The following is a 12,522-nucleotide window of genomic DNA, read 5'->3' on the forward strand; positions in this document are numbered from 1 at the left end:
GAGAGGTTTACATGGGCAGCTGGATTGCTTAGCTCATAAAGGGCTGGGCTGTAATTCAAACCTACTATCTTTGACACCAAAACACATCCTCCATCCAAACAGGAAAGAGGATCCTGTGACTTACTTTTGAAATTTTCATTTTGTATATTTTTAGTTTCTAAATTATGGGGTGGGGGCAGGGAACATGTGGACAAAAACCTATGGAGACAAAAAGTTGAGATGTGATCATAACTTTTAGAGAATTCTAGTCTTTTTAGTGACTATCAGGACATGGTATGGTTGATTTCTATCTTATTTCCTTCCTCCATCAATTAAATACTTATTATTCCTACTCTTGCCAAACACTGGTCTAGATACTGTGGATATAAATGTGGACAAACCAGTCAAAAATCTCTGCCCTGAAGAAATTTATATCCTAGTAGGGGGAGAGAGACCGTAAGCAAATAAGTAAAATCCATATTCCAGATAATGATAAATACTAGGAGAAAAGGAAAGCAGAGAAAGAGAATGGGAGCACTGGATTTGGAGGGAAACAATTTAAAACAGGGTCATCAAGGAAGATCTGAGAGGGTAACATTTGATCAGAGACTAAAAAAAGAGAAGAGGCAGCAAGCACATGGAATCTGTATCAGAACATATTAGGCAGGGGATGGCAAGTGTAAAGGCCCCGAGGCAGCAACCAGCTTGATACGTATCAGGATAGTGTTCCTGAGACATCTAATAGCAGATGAAGTCAGATAGTAAAGGGAGGTATAGCTGGAGGAGGTCCTGATCACTGAGGGCCTTATAATCCATTCTAATGACATTGGCAGCCAATGGAAACAAGACATAATCTGATATATTTTAAAAGCATTACTCTGACTACTGTGTTGTGAATAGACCATAAACAGGTAATACCAAAGCAGGGAGACTGGCTAAGAAGTCATGTCAATAATGTAGGCAAATGATGCTTTTGTGGACCAGGGTGACGGAAATGGAGTTAGTGAGGAGTAGTCAATTAAAAAAAAAATTGAGTGTACTTTGAGGGGAGGACCCGTAGGATTTGCTGATAGACTGGGTATATAAGCAAAACTGAGGAGACCAAAAAAAAAGCAATACCTATAACTAAATCTGTCTTTTTGTACCAAATATGATGCTACTTTTCATATGATGGACTGGCACATTCTGCTTAACAACACTGACCAAGGGAAAAATATTACACTATTACATATCAAAAGAAACAAAGAAAAGATAGAGTACCTAATTCACTAAGTGTTAAGGATAAACATTCATGTACCTTGGAAGAAACTTTCTTTAACATAGAATAAAATTTTAATGCAAAAATAGCCATTCATTGGGGAAATGGACCAGCAGATATAATTTCATTAAAGAATGTACTACATGACTGAGAACTCCTTGAGGGAAACGGTAAGCTTTTTTGGCCTCAGCCTAGTCTGTCATATCTAGTACATAGTAGGTGTTCAATGATCTTTTTAAAAAAACTAATTGAATCCAAATTTTTCAAATAGAGGTCTCTTTGTTAGGAACTACATGTGTTACATGCGTCTGAAATGTTCTGTATTTGCTCACGTATGACTATTTGTAGCTATGTCCTTATGTTTGTTTTTCAACGAATATATTATTCTTGTTTTAGAATTATCTGGATACAAGCCAGAAACAAAGAAGGTACATTATCATGCAGAATCATCTTTATCTTTTCTAGACTTACTCATGAGGGCAAGAAGCGTGGCTAGCGCCTCCGTAGCGCACCTTACACTGCAGGTGCCCATGGAACATTTGTTGCGCTAAACTGAATAACGAAAATACTATTCCAAATGCAAATAAATAAAAACCCTTTACTTCTAGATAGTCTCTTCTATAAAGTGCCTTCATTCAGTAATGCTGTTTTTGCTTCTCCCTGTAATATCTTAGTTCTCCATTTAACATATTGGTCTGAAATTGAATGACTTATAATCTGGTAGAATGAATTAAAAAATGCACAGGACTAAGATTTATTTCTTTGACTACTTTAGACCTAGTTTCTCCTGAGAAAATCAAAGGCATTATACTGCAGAAATCCATACCAGAAAAAAAAAAAACACCATAAGGCCATTTCACTGACAAGAAGAATCACTAAAGGATACAAACATATAATTTCACATAATTTCTAGATATGTTTAATTCGTAGAAAATAATACAAACTCAGCAGAGGACATAGTATTTCACTAAAGTAACTATTTTATTCTAATAAATGATTTCAGAATTATAAAGTTCATAGTTAATAAAAACAAATAATTATGATTTAACTTCTGCATAGAAATTCATGAGGTCAAACAGTAATTCTAGATATTAAGTAATTTTATATAGTAGATACTTTAAAAACATGGAATACAACCCCATAATAACTCTTACTGGAATGTAGTTAAAGTACTAATTTTACAGTCCATTAGTACTATAATAACTTTGGATACACAGGTTAGCAGATAATTTTTTCCCATTGTAATAACATTCCCTAAAACTGCAGTGATTTATTCCTATGAGCCCAGTGATTTAATTCAACTTTGAATTAACTATCTTTCTATAGTTATTCTGAATAGTTTATATTATTAACATATATTACTTTATTATATATTATTGTACAATGTATAATTGCACATACTTTAAAAATATGAGACCTTATAACAATCATTTAATAGTACTGCATTAAAGTGGGGTAGGAAAAAAAACTTGCAACTCTGTATTATTGATTTCATCATCTAAATTCTGTAACCTGGGGAAACCTGAGCCACAGAGAAGTTATGCAGCTTGCTTAAAGCAAGTTGGATAAAAGCTGGAACTAGAAACAGTGTAGACTCTAGGTTCCAATCAGATCCTTGCTAATATTTTTTTACCTCAGTTAAAAAAAGTAATAAAGTTATAATCCAAAAAAAAAGATAAAAGGAGACAGAGAGAGTAATAAAATATTCTAAAACTTGCACATGTTAAATTTAGCAGCTTATTAAATTTTTATCAGGTAATGGGAAAAATAGAAGCGTGAAAAGAGCAAAGTCTTAACACTCAATATATGCAACTATATTATAATGTAAATTAGATCTTGTTGACCATGAAATTTTTGATTATATAAATTAGTAGTCTGATTACCTCCTATATTAACTGGCATATAAAGTAATATCTATGAATAGTAAATGTTAGATTTTTAAACTCTGAAATTTTAAAATAAATTCAAAGTTGAAAATCTGGTAGCTTAATCAAGATTTGGAAACTGATGGAAAGAATCTTATAACATATATGCTTTTAGAATTTATGCAGTATTTAATAAAATAATGCTACATTATTTCCCTGTGGAGTTTTCTAAAAGTGTATGAGAATTTTTTGCAAATTTGCTAAAAAAGCCATTTATAAAAACTTAGAACTGAGAAAGGGTATTACTATAGAATGAGCCTACGCTTCTCTAATGATAAAATGAGTAGCTACATGCTTTTGTTGGTTGGTTTCATTTGTTTTGTTTTGATTTCAGACTTTGTTTTAACCTGGGGTTGGCAAGAGTTCTTGACCCCATATTTTGTCAGCAGGGCTAAACAAGCCTGAGGCTATCACTGACAAATTTAAGATTCAAATCTCACAGAAGGCAAAGAGTAAAGAGAAAAACAGAGTGAGTGCGGAGGGTAAAATAAAGGAATGTGGGGAAAAAAAAAAGAGAAAATGAAGTAATTTTACATCGGTGGTAGAATGGAATGAATTCTGCATCAGTCCTATAAGTTATTGATCTTGATCTAAAAGTTAGAAGATCAACAGGTAGACACACACATGCAGACAAGAATTTTTCTAAATAAACCTTTTTAAAAATCGAAGTTTGGATTAGAAACCTAAAAGAAGTTACTGTACACTGCACTACAGGTCTTCTAAGACACTTTCAATCTAATGGAATGACATAATCATCAAAAGTCCTTAAATAAAATATCCAAGAGTTTCTTAATTTGCAGATTCTCTTGAAGTAAGAAATGAATGCAAGGCAAGTGCTGAGTTACAGACTGCTTAAGGTGGGAAGGAGACTGGCATCAAGCGGTCCTCTGCCCCAGGGAAGCCTACACAGAAACGATGATTTGCACTAAACAGTAGAATTTGAGTATTTAGTCATCACACTGTCCACTACTGTCCAGATTTACAGAAGACACTACTGTCCACTACTGTGATCTGTGTCCAGATCACAAAAAGCTCACTAATCAAGTGATTCTGTAGATTAGCTGAGACCATGACATCCAGGTGTCATCATATACCTGCCTCCAGTCAAGAGATAAGGCTGTCAATACCTGTGTCCTTAAACTGGGCCTTATGCAAACATTCTACGCAGCTTCATTACCATCACCTACTTGTCAGCAAAAGGAAAAAGAGTATAAACAAGCATGAAGTCCCCACATGCAGCCAGTCTCACATTTCTGCAATACATTTCTGCTTGCGGTACAGAGCCCCACCGGCCTAGAGCTGTAAGAAAGATGAAATGCAGCAAGAGATCCAAGCAGCTGCTGAATGCTGAGCTGAAGTGAGATGCCGGAAGCAGGATGAGCGACAGAGATCACTTAAGGGCACACAGGAGCCCAGCGTCGACAGGGGTTGCACAGCTCTGGCATCCTGTGAAAGAGCAGTAGATGGACCAAACTGATGTGCACGCATCAGGAAGAAGTAGCTGACTCTGAGCAAGGGTGCTGGGCAGGCTAGGAGGTGGAGAGACATTGTGGCACACAGCGACAGGCCCTGCAAACCGTGGCTATAGCCACAAACCAAAGGACAGTCTTCACATGTATACAGCGTCAAAAGGACCACTTTAGGGACACCCACACCCACTGAGAGCTGTACCGCCAGCACTACTGTCTACTCACGAAAGGCCACTTACGCCAGCTGTTTGACAACACCTGAAATTAGTGAATTACTAGACATATATTCAAAATGGAATGACTATTTCATTAATTTTAGACCTAAAAAAAAATCATATTTTGAAAACACCATAAATTCTAATAGAAAACCTTTTTTTTTTTTTTTTTAAGTGTATAATGGCCTGTTATTATCACAGTGCTTCTATGGTAATAACTATGCTTCGTTAAGATGCTTATTTGTTTTTAAACTATTAGTATCTCTCTGTTACACTGAATTTATTGATGTAGCGTCAGAGATAATATTTGGGTTGAGTACAGGACAAAATTAGGAAGCTGCTCACAAGGTCAACACTAGGAAGTCAATACGTTGCCTTGGAGAAAGAAAACACAGGACCAGAAGCTTTTTAAGAGGACTTGTAAAAGAACGCCAAGTCCCTTAGGGTGACTGTGAGTTGGGGCAGAAAAATGTGGTTATAACTCAATGCTGAAGGTTTTTAAGAAAAAGAAAATTAAAGGACGTTTAGATATGAAATACACTTACCTTGGGTCTCACTTTTTCAGTAAGTTTTCCTGGTATTTATTGAATTAAATGTGAGAAATGGCTTAAATGATAGCACAAAAGATTCATATAAAGCACACAGAAGAATGTTTTGCCTGAGGTGTTGAAAGCTCTTGAATAAAACTAGTTCACAAAGAGAAGACGTGGAGCTCAGGCAAACAGTAGATATTTAGTAAACATTCCCTGAATGAATGAAGAAACTGAGATAGCTTAGATACAAATCAAGGGTGACAGGGACCGGGGCCTCTTGAAAGCCAAAGGCCATTCTGAATGGAAACTAATAGGCAGAGTTCAAGGAAAATGGGTCTTCCCCAAATCCCGGCTCTCTAGGTGCTCTAGGTGCCACTGAATGGAAAGGACCATTAATCTACTACAACATCTGCTTTCTTCCTCCTCTGACAGCTGGTAGTCTTTCTACCTTTTTCCTCCAGAAGAGGCCAGAAAAGGGTACCCTGTTGTTGGTTCACCTCATTTCTTCCTCCGGTTAGGTCACCATGACGTTTTAATTCCCCCTCCCCGTGTTTCTTTATAGTGGAGGGGAGGTAGACCTGTCCCTGCAAGGTTGGTCCTCAGGGATGGGACGGAATGTGCACCACACTGGCAGGGGAAGCATGCGATATGGTGTTCAAGGGATCCATACCCCACCACGAAACGATGCCAGTCGAGGTGCTGGTGTTAGGGGGGACGGCCAGCAGGAAGGAACGGAGCGGTGGCTGCATGGAGGGGAATACGCCTTTAAGAGTATGTTAAAAGTTGTGGTGTTTCACCCTGATAACAAGGTTGTATATAGAAACGATAGAGTTGGAAAGCGTGTGTGTCGAAGAAAGACATGCAATTTTGTGGATAGGATATAGTTTTGTAGCGAGGGTGTGGTTTTGGTCAGGGGATATAATTGATTGGTCTTTGTGAGCTCCTAGATGTTGGATATATGTGTAACTTTGGGTTCTAACAGAGCTGGACAATACACACATTCCCTACCAGGCTATTCAGAGCTATGGCAAACTCTGAGGTAAAGAGAAAAGAGTACAGTCATTCAAGTGTATAAATATATGAGGGTCTTTCTGAAAGACAGTGCACTAATAAGTGGAGAGAGTCCCACACAAGCCTATCACCACCATAATAAATGTATCGAAAACATTTATGACAGTTTTATGTACCACCTGTCTTACAGTAAGAATGATGGCCTGGGTGATCTTTCAAAGGATCTTCTAAGTCTTAAAGTTTTCTGATATCATTCAGTATTAAAAAGGTTAACCACCAAAAGGCTGTATGGGTCTTAAAAAGAACACAAATGAGGCCTAATATATATACGACTCTGTGGCCACATCCACCCTAGGAAAATAAAGCAGACACTTGAAAAATGTATTCATTGAGTTTAAGGAAAGGAACCAAGGCACTTTGGGCTCACTTATCAACTGGACGTTTCTTTTGATCTCAATATTACACTTAATTTCTCTAACATCTGGTGTGTGTAGACTCAGCATAACTATAAAGACAAATACTGTCTCAATTTGGGAAATCCCAGCGGTGAGATGAAACCCGTATCACTGTGATTTCAAGAGAAGAACTGTTGAGAAGTTCTGATATAATTCCATTTCACCAAATAAGTATAAGCTATAAGGTGAGACTGTCAGGGAATCTGTTTATATATTGACATTTACACAGATTAATAGCAATCATCCTAAGCCAATATGTAGTATAGGGAAGAGTCCAATTCAGGTGAGAAAGACCACTTATTCAAACCCTGCTTGTAATCACCTAAGAATAAACATATTCCTCAGAGGATGACTTGCATACAGTGAGGTGTTGGTATTCTCCTAATTTTATTCAGTTATTTAAAGATTCAGTCTCACCAGTGAATAATGCACAGGTTATTTCTTCTTTTTGATTCCTGTTCAGGAGAAGAATGTAAAAAGTCATATAAACATTTTGTTTGGGTGAAAGAGCTAATGAGTCCAAGTCCAAAATACTTGTAAAGATGATGCTTTCTGAATCATTGGGAAAGCTAAATGGCACATCTGCTTATTTGGTTGAAAAAAAATCTCTTTATCTAATAAGACTGGCATCAGTGATTCATAAAATTACTTCAGTTCAAATTTTAGCTCAGAGGCAAGAGGGAGATGAATAGATCTACTAGGGCTTCCCTGGTGACGCAGTGGTTGGGAATCCGCCTGCCAATGCAGGGGACACGGGTTCAAGCCCTGGTCCGGGAAGATCCCACATGCCGCGGAGCAGCTAGGCCCGTGCGCCACAACTACTGAGCCTGTGCTCTAGGGACCGCAAGCCACAACTACTGAGCCCACGTGCCACAACTACTGAAGCCCTCGCGCCTAGAGCCCGTGCTCCACAACAAGAGAAGCCACCGCAATGAGAAGCCTGCGCACCGCAACAAAGAGTAGCCCCTGCTCGCCGCAACTAGAGAAAAGCCTGCATACAGCAACGAAGACCCAACACAGCCAAAAATAAAATAAATAAATTAAAAAAAAAATAGATCTACTAAATAAAATCCTCGACACAGCTATCCACCTTTCCACTGTAAATAATGACTGACTACCTCTAGCAAAGTTAGGTCAGTGCGCTAGTAATCTAAATAGAGACTACATTTTAAGTGTCAGCTGTTCTGTATGACCAAAGAGGAAGAAGTCAGCAGAGGTGACTAGCAACTTGTGGTCTATAGTCATTTTTATTTCTTAAACAGCCTATATGTCTCCTTGACCTGAGAATTTCCAGGTTCTTTATTCTATAACATGAATACAATTTTTCAAAATTATATCTTACTAATGCTACCTACAGAATTAAAGCCTATGGGGATACTATTAGGTAATAATCTTTCCAGATAATGTTTAATTATCTGATGGATCATTTCTCTGAATTTGTTTTATACTTCTTTTCCTTTAATACTTCTGTTTTAAATATCCCTGTTTTTACCATTCTTTTTCTGGAATGGCTTCTAGACAAGTGGCCTGTAGGAATTGTAGTTACGTATACTAAATTAAAAAAATAAGAATACAAAACTGCATAAACAATTGCAGCAAAATTAACACTTCTAAAACAGCCCTGAGTGAGAGAGGGGCATGGACTTAAATATACTACCAAATGTAAAATAGCTAGCTAGTGGGAAGCAGTCGCATAGCACAGGGAGATCAGCTCGGTGCTTTGTGACCACCTAGAGGGGTGGGATAGGGAGGGTGGGAAGGAGACGCAAGAGGGAGGAGATATGGGGATATATGTATATGTATAGCTGATTCACTTTGTTATAAAGCAGAAACTAACACACCATTGTAAAGCAATTATACTCCAATAAAGATGTTAAAAAAGAAAAACAGCCCTGAGACCAAAAAGAAGAAAACTGATTGCAAATGTGTGTTTAGTATGTATGTGCAGAGGCACTGAGAAGATGTCGAGAGAAATGCTGGCAATGACTCATATATGGAGCTAAGAGAACCTGGGCAAATGAACTGAATGGAGATCAAGAATATATTAGAAAAGTGCAAGAAAATCTAGGTTTAAAAGGCTGCCAAATGCAGAATTTCATTGAAACCCAATTGAGACTACTGAAAGTTTTAAAAAATGGTTATTCTCATGCCCTATTCTTGAATATAAGTTGTTTTCTAGACATACATATACCTTTTGTATTACCTTTTGACTGATATATTTAGAATTTGATATTATGATCCCAAACATTCATTACTAGTTTAAAATCACAATGTCCTTGAATATACCACATGTTGTCTATAGTTTAAAGACAGAGAAAAGAATATAATGTGAAGAAAAAATGGACAAAATCAGTACATATAATTAAAATAATAATGCACTTATAAAAAGAAAATTATTTTTGTGTCTCAGAATAGGCCTAGTTCCTAAACTTATTAGTTATTTGAAACAAATACTTTTCTTCTGATATATATGTAACTCTGAGTTGGGATTTTCTATTTCTGGTTTAATCATACCTTTCACATCTTCATCCTCAATTGTTGTATTTGAACTCTCCGTTGACTCCTGTTGAGAAGAAAACATATTTAAAGTTGCAAACAATGAATAGCTTGACTTTTCTTTTCTTAAAAAATTGGCAAGTGATATACATATCATGCAAAATTCTTCCGCAGGCTGTGCGCATATGCCGACATGCAAATGTACAAATATGTTACGTGGTTTTAACAGAAATAAAATGTCAAATGTTGCAAACGTTTCAAAAAGGGAGTACTCTGGTTGCCTAATCCCCGAAGCATGATAAATCAAGGTGATTTGTAAAAGCAGTCAAAGTATGCAACTTATTTTAAGAGCTGTGTAAGGATGTGTTGTGTTACAGTGCCCCATAAGGTGTGCTTTCTCTAAGTATTTATGAGAAGTTGAATATATTAGCCTAATGAATTTGAACCTTAAAAAACAACATTTTTTATCCCCAATTAATTAGTAATTAGTCCCTTCTTTGTGTAAGGCACTATATCAAGCAGTAAATTTATAGGCTATTTATCAGCCTGACTTCTTTGTAGAGAGAAAAAGCATTTAATTGAATCATTCGACAAAGAAGCTGAGATATGGTGAAGGTGCTTTCAAGAAGAATTTCCATGTTTGTGATCAGCACAGTGGAATTATATGAATAATTTACTTTCAAGGAAAAATCAGATTTTTTTCATTCATTTCTAAATTAGAAACTGGCTTTATTGATAAGAAACTTGCTCCCATAATGAAAAGACAAAGCTATTTCTTTGTAAAACTACAAATGAAGTTGCAGATTAATAAGCACAGTTAAAAGGACACTGTAACTGCCAGTATTAAGACACGTTCCTTAAAATGGTTGACAAATTTTTCCATTAATTATGTATTAATAAAATATTTCTAGCAAAGAAATTTAGTAATGTTCATAAGAAAGACACAATTTTCTACTGGGAATGATTAAAGGCTACTGCCAAAAAAAATTGGAAACTTCTAATCAATAGCTATGTGTTCAGCAATGAAAACAAATTTTGGAAAATGATGCAAACATTATTGTACTTTTAGAGATTCAATATTCAAAAAAATGATCAATTTATACAACTATGATATATAATATTTAATCCAAAGGGACAGACTAATTAAAGATATATCCAGAGTCTCCACAACATAAAACCAAAGCAGAGTCTTCATGCGTTTCTTAATGTGACCTAGTATTCAAATTTAAACTCAAGATGAGGATAAACCCATGCACTGTAAAAATAAACTAATTCATGTAAGCAGGAAATATCATGCAACAACTCTTACAAATGACATAGCTAGAATTATCGAAGTGTCCACTCCAGCTGCTATGCTTGGTCTTTCACTTGCTAATGATATTGAAAATAATTGTTCACATGTGTGATGCTCTTGACTACCTCAAGTCTTTTAGGGACTTGGAACATTTTAAGTGTCATGACTGTAAAATACATCTCATATTAAGGAACATAACACTTCATGTTTTTTTACTTTAGTGATTTTAATATTGACCAACTAAATGTTAGACCAGAGGAAATGTGTTTTCTAAGACTTTAACACTAGATAAGAGTAAGGAAAAGTAAGACCCATGACTATACTTAAAATTTGAGAAAAGTCTGATGAAGTATTTTTCCCTCCCCTTAGAGATATAATAAATGGATGAGAAGTAACAAAGCAGAAAGATGGAATACGTTCGGGAACTGCCTCCTTTCATCCTACGGATATGTATACAAGTACTGTTATTTAGTTAACCTGCTATGCAAACAATTTACAATGGATAGGAAACATCATAGTCTTCTTTCAGGATAAGCAGTTACATGTCTGTTACTGAAATGCATATAATTCAACAAAAACAAACATACTTCACAAGAAGTGAAACTCCCTGATTATCCTCAAGTCCATGTCAAACGACAAAAACACCACAAACAACAGGGAATTAAAAGAAAACAAAGCACACTATGACAACAGAATGAATAAAATTCAAAAGCAACATTAAATTTAAACAAATAACTATGAACTCAAGTTGATTTTTTTGAAGACAGTGGAATGATATAGCAAGAAATTCTAAAATTTCATGCAGAACACATCTAAAGTACAATGCAGACAGGCATGGGGGGAAAAAACCAGATGGAATTGTTTAAGATACACAGTCATCTTGACATATAGACTTGTTAACTGGACTTTTACTGACTAATTGCACCATTCATTTCTCTTTCACGATGTCATTCATTTTTGTTTTCAAAGAAATATGTGTATAGTTCCAGATAAATTAGGCCCAAAAGAAAGTATGGTAGAAAAGGGTAAGGGTTTTCTTTCCTAGTTTGAGACTATGAATTAATTTTGCTTTGAATATTTGATGAGATGTGTAATCTTATTAAAGCAAGATGATGTTGATTCTTTCTGAATACCTTGTTTCCATCAGGGTTGTGGATTACAGTAGTTTGGGGCTCCTGAGTGAGAACAAAATAGAGAAAGAAACAGTTCGCATTGGTAAGTACATTCTTAACTAGTGCAGGGACAGAGCAGAGTGAGGCAGCTGACACAACTAAATAGTGACAAGAGCTTAAGCAATGTTAACTACTGTCAGAGGTTGCAGCTGACAAGATCTCTGATGAAAGATCTCCCTGGTGAGCCCATGAGATACAGCACCTCAGTACCTAGCAGCAGCATGCAAAAGACCTTATTCGTGATCAGCGTACAGACAAGGCTTTGAAGTTTGGAGACCTAAAGAGGCACTTGCTGTTTCACAAAGTCCTATACCAGATAGAGCTTTCCTTTCTTCTTTAACAAACAGCCTGTTAATATCTGTCCCATAGAAAACTGGCCAAGGGCACTGGAGATTAGAACTTTTTGAGATGATCTCAAAGTCTTTGTGAAGATATTTTTCAGCTGTATTAATCTGAGAACGAATTATGGTGTCACAATACACAGATAAATACCCTTGGAAAACCTAGAATCATTGGACGACGCTTAAAAAAGGGCTATCCTAAAGAATGTATTTCACAAGTCCATAAGAAATTCTGAGAAACACTGAAAAAGTTCTAGAACTAATCATATAATCACTGCAATTTGAGACGCATTACTGTTAAATCCCATGTTAATTCATATATATATATAAGAAAATTCTGCTTTATAGACTTAAATGAAAGATTTGTTTGTAAA

At 36.1% G+C, this 12,522-nt stretch overlaps 1 protein-coding gene across 17 annotated transcripts in view; it reads right to left on the minus strand.

The window, feature by feature from the left end:
* The window catches only part of CAMK2D (calcium/calmodulin dependent protein kinase II delta), a 283,772-nt gene that overhangs the window by 25,125 nt on the left and 246,125 nt on the right, over positions 1-12,522 (minus strand). For 13 of the 17 annotated variants that reach the window (XM_082462885.1, XM_082462886.1, XM_082462891.1 and 10 more), the window contains 2 exons: positions 11,769-11,810; positions 9,360-9,408 (listed from right to left, as the gene is read on the minus strand). In XM_082462885.1, coding sequence (XP_082319011.1) covers positions 9,360-9,408; positions 11,769-11,810 — 91 coding nt within the window. The remainder of the gene's footprint in view (positions 1-9,359; positions 9,409-11,768; positions 11,811-12,522) is intronic. The other 4 variants (XM_082462883.1, XM_082462881.1, XM_082462882.1 and 1 more) reach the window with 1 other exon arrangement.

The sequence above is a fragment of the Balaenoptera physalus genome (genome assembly GCF_965194825.1).
Source record: "Balaenoptera physalus genome assembly, chromosome: 5".
NCBI lineage: Eukaryota > Metazoa > Chordata > Mammalia > Artiodactyla > Balaenopteridae > Balaenoptera > Balaenoptera physalus.